At 39.1% G+C, this 15,490-nt stretch overlaps 2 protein-coding genes across 2 annotated transcripts; both read left to right on the top strand.

Annotated features, from left to right (window-relative positions):
* Positions 1–1,182: 1,182 nt before the first annotated feature.
* LOC129178534 (glycine N-acyltransferase-like protein 3) lies at positions 1,183–2,705 on the top strand. Its single transcript, XM_054770852.1, has 5 exons — positions 1,183–1,260; positions 1,364–1,471; positions 1,560–1,683; positions 2,116–2,236; positions 2,309–2,705. Exons 1-5 carry the CDS (start codon positions 1,183–1,185, stop codon positions 2,703–2,705), a joined length of 828 nt encoding a protein of 275 aa, XP_054626827.1.
* A 6,468-nt stretch (positions 2,706–9,173) lies between these two features.
* LOC129178536 (glycine N-acyltransferase-like protein 3) lies at positions 9,174–10,754 on the top strand. Its single transcript, XM_054770853.1, has 5 exons — positions 9,174–9,251; positions 9,359–9,466; positions 9,547–9,679; positions 10,119–10,239; positions 10,316–10,754. The coding sequence occupies exons 1-5, from the start codon at positions 9,174–9,176 to the stop codon at positions 10,752–10,754; spliced, it is 879 nt and encodes a 292-aa protein (XP_054626828.1).
* Positions 10,755–15,490: the final 4,736 nt, after the last annotated feature.

Here is a 15,490-nt window from a genome sequence, read left to right on the forward strand (position 1 = left end):
TTATGGTCCTGAGAAGCGTTCCTGGATCTCCCGCTCCCTTATCTTGGATCCGTCCCTCGTTAGCGACTTCCACCGTCTCCATCCTGACAAGCCAGGTAAGCCGCCAGGCGGCGCCTTATAAGGGGGGGGCATACGGTCATGTTCTGTGTTCTGCTCTGCTGCCCTCTGCCGTTTATGTTGCAGCACATCCCTGAACATGACCCGGACTTAATTACACACACCTGTGGCTCATTACTGCTGGTCTTCTTAAGCAGCTGCCTGACAATCTACCAGTGCCAGATTGTACTCCTTGACTCCCTGCTTCCTGCTACCGCTTTGTCTGGCTCCCTGCTCCTTACCCTGCTCTATGTACCCACCTGCTCAGTATCTTGATCTGTTCCTGTAAGGTTTGCCTTCAGTGTTTTGTTACCGTCTAGTATTTTTTCCGAACAGCCTTTTGCTGTTAGTGTTTTTTGTTGTTGCTACCCTTGCTGGATTTTCCTTAGTTGTACTTTGTATTTTTGTGTGGACTGTTTTGTATTTTAAAATTTTCCTTTTTGTACTTGATCTACGCTCGTTTGTCTGCTTTGGGATCCTTCTCTTCGCCGTGTCCCACGGCAACTCGTGACAGTTATTGGACAATTTTAGAAAACATGGGGTCCTTTTCTGAAATGTCTTCATGAGACTGATCTTCAACTGACATTTATTTATTTTCCTCATTTTTTTTTATTGGTATTGGAGTTCATTCATTTTGTTTTTGTTTTTGAGTTTTTGATGGCATGAGGTTGCTTTTAAATATGGTTGTCTGTGGCTACATGCTGGTAGATTAACTTAGACTAATTTGATGGTGTTTTTTCTGTTGTTGCTGTTTGATGTCTTGTCTGTTTTTTTTGGGGGGGGTGGGGGAGAAAAAAAACCTTTGATACTTCATTGTCCTATTGAAACTGTATATGTCTTAAAAGTCAATTAACTAATGGTAAAAAAAGGGAGAGATGTTCCAACGGCGATATAAACCTGTGAATAATTATCTATTTAAAAAAGGAAAACAACAATTACATGAAAAAATGATGATGTGGGACTGTACTTTACACAGTGACTAATATTTGAAGGTGTGACTGTGGTTACTTTGCAAATTGTTATAACTGCACCTGTATGGTGATAGTGAACAAACTGAGGCAGACAGCTCAAACTAGTGTAACCAAAATGATCATCTTGAACGCATTCAAGGACCTGATTCTGATGAAAAATACTCTTTCAAGAGAACTGCCACAGTCGATTAATGTAATAAGTTAGTTACTTTGTCTTTTTTTTAATTGCAACCATACTACACAGTCCAACATCAGCATTGTAAGTAATAATTCTTCCTTGCTGCTTTGAATTCCAGGTACTTGGTGGATTGTTCCATATACTGGAAGGCAACATGTTTCAATTGAAGATGTGCGTTGACTCGTGGCCTACATTCAGTACTGCCATCTGTTATCGTCAAAAACAGGTACAGCGTAAAGGGACAATGATAAGAATGTAAATGTTTTATTCAGGATATTATTTTATATATTGATTTTACCTCTAAGGATATTGAGATCAATAGCAGCATGGGGGAGATTCCTGATGTGTGCCGCATTTTTTCCAAAAACCAAGACACTCTTAGAAGCCTTTTGACAGATGACAGCCTTCTTAAATGGGGGAACAATCTGGAATTCAGAGGTAAAGTATGTAAAAGAGTTAACCTACTTTTCATTTGATTCCCAGTGAATAAACTCTGGTCATCTTGTTGTAAATAAGTTCTGCCATAGCTCCAAGGCTCCAAAAATCATTTAATTAATTAATATCATCTACCATATAAAAGCAACTTTAAAAAGTAGTTTGCTTTGCTTGCAAGCTTTGTTTAAACATTCTTCAAATTATAAGTGGTTCTTATGTCTTAATCTAATCAATGGTGTTTAAATGGACGCATCCTATTTTACTTGGACTTACTTAAATCCTGCTTTGACAAAGTATGCGATAAACACATTTAATCGACTGGTTTTGATCCTTTTGAAATTAGCGGTTTTGTTTGACATGATATATCCAATGCAATGTGCTGAAAAGCAAGTTTAAAACAAATATTGTACATTCAGTTCTTATGTCTTTCTTTAGTTGAAAGTACTCATCATCCAATCCTAGAGGAAATTGCTTGTCTCAGAGGACTCCATCTAAAACAATTTGGATGCTTCCGTACCTTCATCCACTACAGCCCAGAGACATTTGGCAGCTCACAGTAAGTAGAAGAGAAGTCTCCCATTCATGAATTGTCATCTTTTTTTTTTTTACATTGGTTTCTGATTATCAGAAAGACATCCAAGCAACCAATGACAAGTCTGAGCGAATCCCATGCTGACCTTGTGCTAAAAGCAATGCGTTACGGAACAAGCAAGGAGTGCATCAATCTAGTGAAAGCCTATATCAAATACCTCCCAAACTACTGTGTGGTGGTTGAGAAGGGACAACCTGTGTCTTGGCTGCTGACAGATGAGTTCAATGAGATCAGGATGGCCTACACCCAACCAGAATATAGACGGGCTGGTCACTTGCGAGAATTGTACAGCGCCCTGATTCAACAAAGGATTTCTGCAGGTCTGCCTGTCTTTGGATGCATCCATAAAGAGAACAGGGCTACTAATAATGCTGCACTATCATTTGGCATGACCCCCTGTATTGAGACATACGTTCAATGTATTGACCTCTGATGTATTGACCTCTGATGACTGTGTCACAGCACACCCCAATACTGGAAATCTGCCTGTAGCGGCAACTAGGGCTGGTTATCATGGCCAATACCCTAAATCAAGTTAATTTTCATTCATGAGGTTGTAAATCCATTAATAATAATTCAGTTCAATTCAATCTGTCCCTAAACAAAGAAAAAGGCTCAACTCTGTTGCAAAATACAAGTGTACTTATTGCGTGTACTTTATTTTTTGTGTTTTACTATAAACAACAGGTTTTAAGTACAATAGTAAATCGGACAGTTTAAACTTGAACTTCAAACTAAATTATGTCAAGTCTCAAAAGTGCAACTCTGAAATTAGAAGGAATTGCAGGTAAAAGTTTATTATACTGCAATATTCCATCACTACAATATGGCGTTATATTTGTGCCATAATTTTAAGGTAGCAATGGCAGATTTTGAGTACAGCAATGAAACTCAAGCAAAAAATAAAACTGAGCAAACATAAATGTATTTTGTGCCCAATAAATGTATTTGCATGTTTGTAATTCTCAATATTAATGTGCAATAATTACAGTTGTGTGCCCAGGCACACTGATGCACTCTCCCACTTCCTCTCTCCCTCTCGCTCAACATGTGCAACCTGGCTCAAGTTTGGGTTTTTTTTCTACACTCGTTCACATTTCTGCTTTCTGCTTGCTCTAAAGTTGGCACAGCGTTATAAATGTGACAAAAAGCCAGCCAATCAGAAAACTGGAGAAATGTACCCTGTGATTGGCTGATTGTTCTCCAATAATTGTTCTCCGGAATAATTCAAGTGGAGGAGGAGTGGCTGAACTACAAAACGGTGAAGTCATTTGCTATTTTTAACATCATAGAATGAAAACAACTGAAATCTGTAAAGAAAAAAGCAAAAAAGTGTTAATAATTTGCTTATATAGAACTCCCAAGGCAAGCATTTGAGGTTTGGATGAAAACGACTTTTACAGACATTGGTCAAAAGACAACTTTCGTATGTGGAGACTTCAATATTGATCGTCTGAATCCCCATAAGTACAAGGAAATAGATGACTTCATGGATACAATGCATAGTTTTAGTCTATATCCTAAAATCACCAGACCAAGCAGAATAACAGACCACTGTGCCACCCTTATTGATAATATATTCACCAATGACTTTGATAATAACACAACTAGTGGCCTGTTAATCAACGACATCAGCGACCATCTTCCAGTGTTTACAATTTACATCAAACATGATAATAACAGACAAATGGAGGCCAAAAAGACTTTTCAAAGACTACGCACAGAGGACAGCATCAGCACTTTCAGGAAAGATCTAGAAGAACAAAGATGGGAGAGTGTCTACAGTGCAAAAGACATGGATAAAGCATAACAACACTTTCCAAACACTTATAAGGAGCTCTACGATAAGAACTGTCCCTGGCGAGAAATGTCCAAGAAGCAAAAGAAAAATAATCAACCACGGATGACAAAAGGACTACAAAATGCCTGTAAGAAGAATACATTATATAGGAAATGTATCCTTCCAGTGGTTAGCACGTTGGCCAACACAGTAACAGCTTGGAGATCGGGAAGACCTGAGTTCGATTCTCCCCTGGGCATTTCTGTGTGGAGTTTGCATGTTCTCCCCGTGTGTGCGTGGGTTTTCTCCGGGTACTCCGGCTTCCACATTCCAAAAACATGCAGGGGAGGGTAATTGGCGACTCTAAATTGCCCATAGGTATTAATGTGAGTGTAAATGGTTGTTTGTCTATATGTGCCCTGCGATTGGCTGGCGACCAGTCCAGGGTGTACCCCGCCTGTCGCCCGAAGTCAGCTGGGATAGGCTCCAGCATGCCCCCGCGACCCTAATGAGGATGAAGCGGTATAGAAAATGGATGGATGGATGTATGGATGTATCCATCCATCCATTTTCCTCTGCTTATCCGGGTCCGGGTCGCGGGGGCAGCAGTCTCAGTAGGAAGACAGACAGACAAGGAAGCAAATTTGAAAAATCATGTCAGCGACGTTTTAACATTAAATTCACCATAAGCCCTGTGACATGGCTAGCATGCCATAATACAATAACATGAACTTTTAAAAACACATTAACCACTAAATTTAACATTAAACCCACATAATATAAAGATATCACATAAATAATGAATAAAACAACACTTGGATAGGGCAAAAAAACACAACAAATGGTAATTATGCTGCTTAACTTTACATAAAGGAAATCAAACTCAAGATCAGACATACTGTTGCCAATTCCTCAGTAAGAAAAGTAGCTATAGGCTGTCGTAAAAGTGGCTAGATTACATCATTTTGCAAGAGATGCTGTAGGAAAAAAGCAGGACCTCGTTGAAGAGACAAAAAAATGTGAGTAAAAACACCTTAATTATGTTTAGAGCTACAAATAAACTTGATTCTTATTTTGTTCATTTAAAATTGGCCATCACTTCCAAAAAATAAAATCATTTTAATGTATTATCTCGGCCAGCGCCTCTCAAAGTCTAGACTGCATGTTAATTACATCCGGACTCGCCTCCAGCCTCCACCTCTTATCTTGTAGTTAGGACTACTAGTTTAACTTATCACACAGCGTTCTTCCATTACACATTCTGACACACTGAGAGGTAAGTGACCGGTTCCGAATGAGGCTTGATTGTAATGAGTAGTAATTTAGTGACTGTAGAATAATATTGCTTTATTAACTTGTTAGCTGAGTGGGTAAACACTTATTACAAGTAGATTATAGAAATACTGTTTTATTAATTTGTTAACTTAATGGATGAACATTTATTTACGTAGGTTATAGAAACACATAAAGATAAAGTGCATTCACAGAATCAGCTGTCAGCAGTCAGACATGGCCACAGAATGGGGCAAGTGGGTCAAAGATAGGATGCACTATGCTGGGAGTGCATGTGCCATTTTGTACAGAAAAAGATGCAGATGTGAGACTACAACGTCAGAAAAAACGCAACTCTCAGCTGTTACTGCCACACACGCATTCACAACGAATGTTCCATATAAGGTATCTTTGCACAAGAGCATACGTCAGCCGTCTGGGAAACCCCGACAAAAAGCTGGGAGCTTCAACATGCGGTGCAGACTCTCTTTTCTTCTGGTCAGGAAGCCTCAGGAAGACATTAAGAGAGACACTTAGCAGGGATATCCGAAGAATGTGAAACTCTTCTGTCTGGCATATTTGAAATACATTCTGCAAACCTTGTCAATTGGAGTGTAAGTCTTATTCCTTCTCATAATTGGCGATTAACACGTAAGGGGAAGTGAAATTTATTTAACAGAGTGGTCTTTTAGGTTGCAGAAAATTTAATCTCCAACATGACGCTTAAGAAATATCACGTTTACGTTTTAAGACCCTGTCACACCTTGACGGTTTAGCCAGCGTATGCCAACGTATGAAAAATTTGGCCAATACCCTGGCGTACGTTGAATAAGTTATGGGTAAGTTTTGTATAAGTTAAGAGCACGCTGAAGCACGCCGGCATACGTCGTAGTGCATCCAAGTCGTCCAAAAATTTTGTGCATGCACAAAACTTTTCGACGTACAATATGTCAAAGTATGATTCATATGTCCCGCATACGCGGGCAATAAGTTATGCAATCGTTGACGCCCGTTCACACACGTTATTTGTAAGTTACGCACAAGTCGTAATACGTCAAGATACCTTGAGACAAAACTGTGTCTTCTTGGCTCTCTTCTTGGCAAGGGTTGGCTGAGAGGAGATGGAGGCAACTGGGGAAGCAGCTTCCAATACCATTGGCGATGACTGAGAGGCGTTAGAACCTGCGTCATCGCCATCAGAGTGAGAGTGGGAGGCTGTGGGTGGTGATGCATCCTTCTTACGTCCACATCCTTGCCCTCGCCCTCCGTCACTGCCCTGATACTTCTTGGCAGCGGTCTTTGCAGTTTTCTTCGCCATGATGGTGATGCTGACACTGCAATGTGTAGTGAGGTTATGATTGGAGTCATCAAGTGGCAGCCTTTTTATCGGCTACGGCACGTGATCGTCGGCCATACGCTGCCGCGCGGTTTGCATAAGTTAGACTGGCGTTGGGCATAAGTTGTGAATGCCGGCAACACAGTACGCATTCGTTGGTATACCTTGTCTATAAGTTATGGAAACGTTCTATATAAGTGACTAATACATCATGTTTTCGTCAAAATCGTTATGAATACACTATGTAGATGCCCAAAATTGAAAAAAACGTTGACAGTTCAACGTATGCCATCAAAATGAAACTGCACGCTGAAGCACGCCGGCATACGTCGTAGTGCATCCAAGTCGTCCAAAAATTTTGTGCATGCACAAAACTTTTCGACGTACAATATGTCAAAGTATGATTCATATGTCCCGCATACGCGGGCAATAAGTTATGCAATCGTTGACGCCCGTTCACACACGTTATTTGTAAGTTACGCACAAGTCGTAATACGTCAAGATACCTTGAGACAAAACTGTGTCTTCTTGGCTCTCTTCTTGGCAAGGGTTGGCTGAGAGGAGATGGAGGCAACTGGGGAAGCAGCTTCCAATACCATTGGCGATGACTGAGAGGCGTTAGAACCTGCGTCATCGCCATCAGAGTGAGAGTGGGAGGCTGTGGGTGGTGATGCATCCTTCTTACGTCCACATCCTTGCCCTCGCCCTCCGTCACTGCCCTGATACTTCTTGGCAGCGGTCTTTGCAGTTTTCTTCGCCATGATGGTGATGCTGACACTGCAATGTGTAGTGAGGTTATGATTGGAGTCATCAAGTGGCAGCCTTTTTATCGGCTACGGCACGTGATCGTCGGCCATACGCTGCCGCGCGGTTTGCATAAGTTAGACTGGCGTTGGGCATAAGTTGTGAATGCCGGCAACACAGTACGCATTCGTTGGTATACCTTGTCTATAAGTTATGGAAACGTTCTATATAAGTGACTAATACATCATGTTTTCGTCAAAATCGTTATGAATACACTATGTAGATGCACAAAATTGAAAAAAACGTCAACAGTTCAATGTATGCCATCAAAATGATCACGTCGGGCATGCACTCGCTAAATCGTCAAGGTGTGGCAGGGCCTTTAAATTCTGCTCTGTAAAACAGGGCGAGACCCACCCCAGCAGTATGATGCTTCACATGTGCATGATTCATGGATGTGTAGAGCTCCACAATGCTCTGAGCTGGCTTGTGACTGCATTGGAGCGGGGCAAACCTCTCAACAGCACCCCCTGCTGCTCAGTGAGACCAAAAACTGCACAACAATACGTGCTTTCACTTTCACAGTCTCAAAATACCACCAAACTAGCCAGCAACGCCAGAAAAAGTAACTATGTTACCAAGGAGGTTTGGAATGTCATTAAATTTAGCGACAAAGTTGCCAAGTTGGCAACACTGGTCAGACAGCAACAAACAGGACACCCAACAAAAAGTACAGCCAAGGAGGACCGGAATAACAAAAAGTGAGGTGCACAAACTACAGTCACCCCTGTTGTGACAATTAACCACTAGCTACAATACTAAGGCTCGACTGGCTAAGATGTGTAAATGGAATATCTATTTTGTAATGAGTGCCAACTCCTGCAAACTTGATACATATGTTTTGGCTCTGCCCATCCCTACAAAGTAAATGGGTTGAATGTTTTGTACATTGTCAGTAATAACCAAAAGAAAAATTGAACCAAACCCTTTGAGCGCACTATTTGTAGTTGCCGCTATGTCGTCTCCCCTAAAAAAATCCAAAACACATCTTTTAACATTTGCAACTTTTTTGGCCAAAACAATGATTGTGTTGACTTGGACAGTAACGGCACCACCCTCCCACACCCTTTGGAAAAAGACATTCTCTATTTTCTTGCTAGAGAAGATTAGGTTGTCACTGAATGGCTGTTTGAGACAACTTTGGGAAACATGGGGTCCTTTTCTGAAATGTCTTAATGAGACTGATCTCCAACTGAGTTTTTTTTTTTTTCTTATTTTTTTTTATTTTTATTGAGTTCATTTATTTGTTTTTGAGTTTTTGATGGCATGAGGTGGGTTTGAAATATGGTTGTCTGTCGCTACATGCTGATAGATTGACTTAGACTAATTAGACTGTGTTTTTTTCTCTTGTTTTTTCTGTTTTCTGTTGTTGCTGTTTGATGTCTTGTCTGTTTTTTTGGGTGGGGGTGGGGGAGAAAAAAACATTTGATACTTGATTGTCCTATTGAAAATGTATATTTCTTAAAAGTCAATTAAAACATGTTTTAAAAAAAAGGGAGAGATGTTCAAACGGAGATACAAACCTTCTGTGAATAATTACTTATTTAAAAAATGACAACAATTACATGAAAATGATGTGGGACTGTACTTTACACAGTGACTAATATTTGAAGGTGTGACTGTGGTTACTTTGCAAATTGTTATAACTGCACCTGTATGGTGATAGTGAACAAACTGAGGAAAAGATAGCTCAAACTAGTGTAACCAAAATGATCATCTTGAACGCATTCAAGGATCTGATTCTGATGAAAAATATTCTTTCAAGAGAACTGCCACAGTCGATTAATGTAATAAGTTAGTTACTTACTTAGTTAGTTAGTTACTTATAACCATACTACACAGTCCAACATCAGCATTGTAAGTAATAATTCTTCCTTGCTGCTTTGAATTCCAGGTACTTGGTGGATTGTTCCATATACTGGAAGGCAACATGTTTCAACTGAAGATGTGCGTTGACTCGTGGCCTACATTCAGTACTGTCATCTGTTATCGTCAAAAACAGGTACAGCGTAAAGCAACAATGATAAGAATGTAAATGTTTTATACAGTATGTATTCTATATATTGATTTTACCTGTCGAAGGATTTTGTGATCAAGAGCAGTATGGGGGAGATTCCTGATGTGTGTAGCATCTTTTCCAAAAACCAAGACACTCTGAGAAGACTTTTGACAGATGACAGCCTTTTTAAATGGGGGAACAATCTGGAATTCAGAGGTAAAGTATGTAAAAGAGTTAACCTACTTTTCATTTGATTCCCAGAGAAGTAACTCTGATCATCTTGTTGTAAATAATATCTTCTATAGCTCCAAGGCTCCAAAAATCATTTAATTAATTAATATAATCTACCATATGAATGCTTCTACACAGCAACTTTTACCAGTAGTTTGTTTTGCCTGCAAGCTTTGTTTTAAACACACTCCAAATTATAAGTGATTCTTACGTTTTAATCTAATCAATGGTGTTTAAATGGACGCATCCTATTTTAGTTGGACTTACTTAAATCCTGCTTTGACAAAGTATGCAATAAACACATTCAATCGACTGGTTTTGATCCTTTTGAAATTAGCGGTTTTGTTTGACATGATATATCCAATGCAATGAAAGGCAAGTTTAAAACAAATATTGTACATTCAGTTCTTATGTCTTTCTTTAGTTGAAAGTACTCATCATCCAATCCTAAAGGAAATTGCTTGTCTCAGGGGACTCCATCTAAAACTATTTGGAAGCTTCCATACCTACATCCACTACAGCCCAGAGACATTTGGCAGCTCACAGTAAGTAGAAAAGAAGTCTCCCATTCATTAATTGTCATCTTTTTTTTTTTTTTTTACATTGGTTTCTGATTATCAGAAAGACATCCAAGCAACCAATGACAAGTCTAAGCGAATCCCATGCTGACCTTGTGCTAAAAGCAATGCGTTACGGAACAAGCCAGGAGTGCATCAATCTAGTGAAAGCCTATATCAAATACCTCCCAAACTACTGTGTGGTGGATGAGAAGGGACAACCTGTGTCTTGGCTGCTGACAGATGAGTTCATGGAGATCAGGATGGCCTACACCCAACCAGAATATAGACGGGCTGGTCACTTGCGAGAATTGTACAGTGCCCTGATTCAACAAAGGATTTCTGCAGGTCTGCCTGTCTTTGGATGCATCCTTAAAGAGAACAGGGCCTCTCATAATGCTGCACTATCATTTGGCATGACCCCCTGTATTGAGATCTACTGTCTTTTGACCTCTGATGACTGTGTCACAGCACAACCCAATACTGGAAATCTGCCTGTTTAGGCGAATAGGGCTGGTTATCATGGCCAATACCCTAAATCGAGGGTAAATCGATTCATGAGGTTGTAAATCGATTAATCATAATTCAATTCAATTCATTCTGCTCATAAACAAAGAAAAAGGCTCAACTCTGCAAAATACAAGTGTACTTATTGTGTGTACTTTGTGTGAACTTTTTTTTTTTACGATAAATAACAGTTTTTAAGTACAATAGTAAATTAGACAGTTTAAACTTGAACTTTAAACACAATTATGTCAAGTCTCAAAAGTGCAACTTTGAAATTAGTTTTAAAAAAGTTTATTATACTGCAACATTCCATCACTACAATATGGCGTTATATTGTGCCATAATTTTGAGGTAGCAATGGAAGATTTTGAGTACAGCAATGAAACTCAAGCGAAAAATCAAACTGAGCAAACAAATGTATTTTGTGCCCAATAAAATGTATTTGCATGTTTGTAATTCTCAATATTAATGTGCAATAATTACAGTTGTGTGCCCAGGCACACTGATGCACTCTCCCACTTCCTCTCTCCCTCTCGCTCAACCTGTGCAACCTGGCTCAAGTTTGTTTTTTTTTTCTACACTCGTTCACATTTCTGCTTTCTGCTTGCTCTAAAGTTGGCACAGCGTTATAAATGTGACAAAAAGCCAGCCAACCAGAGAACCGGATAAATGTACCCTCTGACTGGCTGATTTCTCTCCAAATCTGCCAAGCCTCAGAATATTCAAACTAAAGTTTTGGGTTGTGGGTTCATATTTAATTTGAATTTATGTATTCCTGGAAAAAAGCAGCCATTCGTCAGCAGATGTATCTCCAGCTCAGAGAGAAACCTTGTATTTGTAACCATTATAATATTAACTACTTTATTTGGTATGTTTGTCTACTTAGCCCATTTGCACAGCACTTTGTCAACGTGGTTATTTTAAAATTGACTTTATATGTAAATTGGAGCATTAAGAGGTTTGACTATCATTGTGTATTTTTTTTAAAGTATCATTATTATATATTAATCATTTATATCTGAAATGAAGGGTCCATGAATCTCTTTATTAAGCAAGTCAAAACATTATAAATCTATATTATTGTTATTTATTTAATAGTTATGCATTACTTTACAAAGGATTTTTTTTGTATACTAAAGCTTGTGAATGATTACTTTCTTATGTTTTGTGTTTGTATAAAAGTCTTAGTAGCATGACATTACGGTCAATCAGCTTTGCAAACCTACCTGATGTATGATCTGATGTGACACATGTTGGAGACTCCAGAAGATGTCCCAAACAGACTGAAGTCATCATGGTCTTGTTGTTGGAGTCCATAAAGCAACACTACGCACTCCCACTCAACTCATATTTTCTCAAAATATTTTTAATGCAATCTATAAATAGAACTTATACAGAATAGTCTTCTATAAATGCCCAGATTTATTTATTCTTTTATACATTAAATAAACCATTGTCCCTACAATATATCACTTGATAGTAGGGATGAGTTTTAGACAAGTATCTGTAATTAATAATGCATTTTTGCCGAGTACGAGCATGAAATGAGTACTGCTCTTCATTATCCGTAATTGTAATGAAGGAAAATCCTCATTGCCATTAGCCTCGTCAGCATTGCCACAAATTCATGATATTGTTAGCATGCTATTTCAATGTGTTTAGTGCACAGCTGATAGCTGAGAAGTTATGTTGCTGTGCATTTCTGGCTATGCCAAGAGAGGGTCGGTCGCTGTGTGTGACTGGCCAATCACAGAGCGTGAAGCATGAATACACAATGAAGATTTTCTATCATCATGATTACGGATAATGACGAGCTGTACTCGTTTCATGCTCGTAATCAACAAAAATGCATTATCCGTAACGGATACTTGTCTACAACGAGTATCCGGCTCATCCCTAATAGTTACTTTAGGGTTTATAATGCTAAAAAATTGACTCTGAAATCAATAAATTCAATTTCCATTATTTTCAAACGAAAAATTTGATTGACAAAAACATGGCTGCACAGAAGCAAGCTGTGTCGCTCTTGGGTTTGGTGCTTTATGTTTGTGTGTTTTTTGAGGATGTGTACAGTAGACACCCCTACAACGTAAATAATCTGTTCCGAGAACCTTTATGTTATAGGGTTTTTATGTTATACGAAGCGTAAAATACATGTAAATAGCCTAATCCGTTCCAAGATCTTCCCAAACTCCCCCCTTTGGCACTTCAAAATATTCAAAGTCCACCAAATATGGTGGGAAAATATAAGAAAACGTTAGCATAAACATAGTACAGTAACATTCCAATATAAAATAAGGTAATAAATAAGATTACTGTAAATGAATAAAACTGAAAAACAAAAACAATCCTACCGTTCACGAGATGTCTTGATCAGGAGCGCAAGTGGAGGCAGGAAGGAGAAGGAGGACTAGCCTGAGTCGAAACGCGACTCAAAGAGTCTAAGAGTCAACTGGTCTCACAGACAAACACACATGCACTACATGATAATGCTGTGTGCAAAATTTTAATTTGTAACTTAACTTAATTGTTTAAGTTAGTTTAAGGGCGACTACGAAGAGGAAAGAGGTTGAAGGGAGAAGCCTGTCTCTCACACAAACTCACGTACGTGCTGTAAAAGTCAGCCAATGAGATGAGAGAGTAGGCGGTGCCCCGATAATCAGCCAATGAGATGAGAGCGGAGGCGGTGCCCCAAAAATCAGCCAGTGAGAGCATGACGCGCCAGAAGGCGTCACCAAGTGTTAGTCTGAACTTGCACCGACTTGAGGCATTAATAAAGTTGATTGAAAAAAAAAAGACTTGCGCTGACTTGACGCTTTATGTTGTATGGAATTTCTTCTGTGATACGATGCAAAAACTTTACATAAATTCTTTATGTTCAGTGGAATTTATGTAAAAGTTTGCCACTCAAAGGAGGTTTATGTTATGCGAGGTACGACTGTATGTGTGAGCTCTGTGTGCACAAGTTTGAAAACAAAAACAATGACCAGCAAACACTCATAGACATTGCACTACACAGCGAGCGGACTGTTACGGCTGATTATATCAACTCGCATTACATCCCGGCAAACATCGCCAGGAACCTTGGCGCATCGTGGATTATCATCCCATTAGAGAAGAGACAAATGCATAGATGCAGGGCTGGCATGCTGAAGAGGATACACAGGAGCCCACGCAAGCCAAGCTTCCCAGCATTTTACTTGCAAACACGAGATCCCTCGCTAACAAGATGGATGAACTGAGACTGCAGGATTTTCCAAACAACACTGTCAAGTACTGCTTTGTGCTAATATTCATGGAAACCTGGATCGATTCATCAATCTCCGATGCAGCTGAGATAGGACTGTAAAACTTCGGAAACAGCATTACCACCAGTTGGTGCATCAAGACAAAGACAATGAGCAGCTACTGTTCTCCAGACCCGGACTTCATATTTGTTAAATGCAGGCTCTTTTATCTACCTTGGGAGTTTCTCTGTTCTCTGTTTCTGTCTCTGTCCTCATCACTTGTGCATCACAGTGTGTTTTGTACCCGGGCCTTCAGTGAGACGGACTGATTTTTTTTTGCCAGACACCGTGAGATCCACTATCAAAAAAACAAAACAATAGTAAAAGTAAACTTTTGCCATAGCTGCGTTTCAAACCAGACTCGCCCATGTAGAGCGACAGAGTTGTTAGCAATGTGCCATATAGAAGTTCAGAGTCAGCGGAACTCAAATACATTAAGATAGCTGCCACGGCCACATTATTACATTGTCTCATCAATTTTCGATGTATTCAACTAGAAGAGGGTGTATTTGGAAGACAGGAAGTGGACAAATTTATTGCATTTGATGCAAAACAGATGTGGGTAGGATTAAATAAGTTTTGCTTCTTTTTACTCCATTTGGACATGTGGAACTGTGAATTTTAATATGTGATGTATTCCAATGTAATTTGTATGAGTGTTGAAATACCATACACTGATGCCGAACTTCGTCAAATGGAGTTTAGAACAGGTAGAGAGAGAGGAGGGTCAGCTGGTCGACAAGCTGAAGCTGGACCCACAGCTGTAGTTGAGAGTAGACTATACTTATATTCACTTTTTTTTCGTATTTTGACTGATTTCCAAATGACACTGAACATCGATATCAATTTTTTTAGAAACTTACATACAGCTACATACAGTCAAGGAAAACATTATCAAACCACCCTTGTTTCTTCAGTTTCTTTTTCATTGTAATGACTGGTACAACTAAAGGTACCTTTGTTTGGACAAATATAACAATTACCAGAAAAATAGCTCATAAGAGTTACATTTTTTGGCAGTACAATGCTATAGCTATTCTTGTAAGACCTTAAGTGATTTTGGTTATTATCAAGGAAACCATCAAAGTTGCTAGATATCAACTTTTAAATTAAACTCTTATGAGCTATATTTGTAATCATCATTATATTTGTTCAAAAAATTTATCTTTATTTGTACCAAGCATTAACATGGATCAATAAAATTAAGAAACAAGGGTGGTCTCAACATTTTTTCCATGTATAATGTGACTGGAAGCATACTCATAGAATAGTGGACAATCACACTTCAATGTAGCTGACTATGATGATGATAACAGTCATTATATAATGTTATGTTATGTTGGGGCTTCACTGGTAAGATAACATTTGGTAATTTGCTGCACACAACGTTACTAGCTGATTCGCCATTGCCTGGTCCGAGTGTAATGCTGTAAAAAAGGTGGTAG

The sequence above is a fragment of the Dunckerocampus dactyliophorus genome, chromosome 3 (genome assembly GCF_027744805.1).
Source record: "Dunckerocampus dactyliophorus isolate RoL2022-P2 chromosome 3, RoL_Ddac_1.1, whole genome shotgun sequence".
In the NCBI taxonomy this organism is placed as follows: domain Eukaryota; kingdom Metazoa; phylum Chordata; class Actinopteri; order Syngnathiformes; family Syngnathidae; genus Dunckerocampus; species Dunckerocampus dactyliophorus.

Coding starts and splice junctions, on each gene's coding strand:
- LOC129178534 (XM_054770852.1), top strand. CDS start 1,183: ATGATCATCTTGAACGCATTCAAGGACCTGATTCTGATGAAAAATACT. Junction 1,472..1,559: donor TCTGTTATCGTCAAAAACAG/GTACAGCGTAAA, acceptor AAGGATATTGAG/ATCAATAGCAGCATGGGGGA. Junction 1,684..2,115: donor GAACAATCTGGAATTCAGAG/GTAAAGTATGTA, acceptor GTCTTTCTTTAG/TTGAAAGTACTCATCATCCA.
- LOC129178536 (XM_054770853.1), top strand. CDS start 9,174: ATGATCATCTTGAACGCATTCAAGGATCTGATTCTGATGAAAAATATT. Junction 9,252..9,358: donor AACTGCCACAGTCGATTAAT/GTAATAAGTTAG, acceptor TTTGAATTCCAG/GTACTTGGTGGATTGTTCCA. Junction 9,680..10,118: donor GAACAATCTGGAATTCAGAG/GTAAAGTATGTA, acceptor GTCTTTCTTTAG/TTGAAAGTACTCATCATCCA.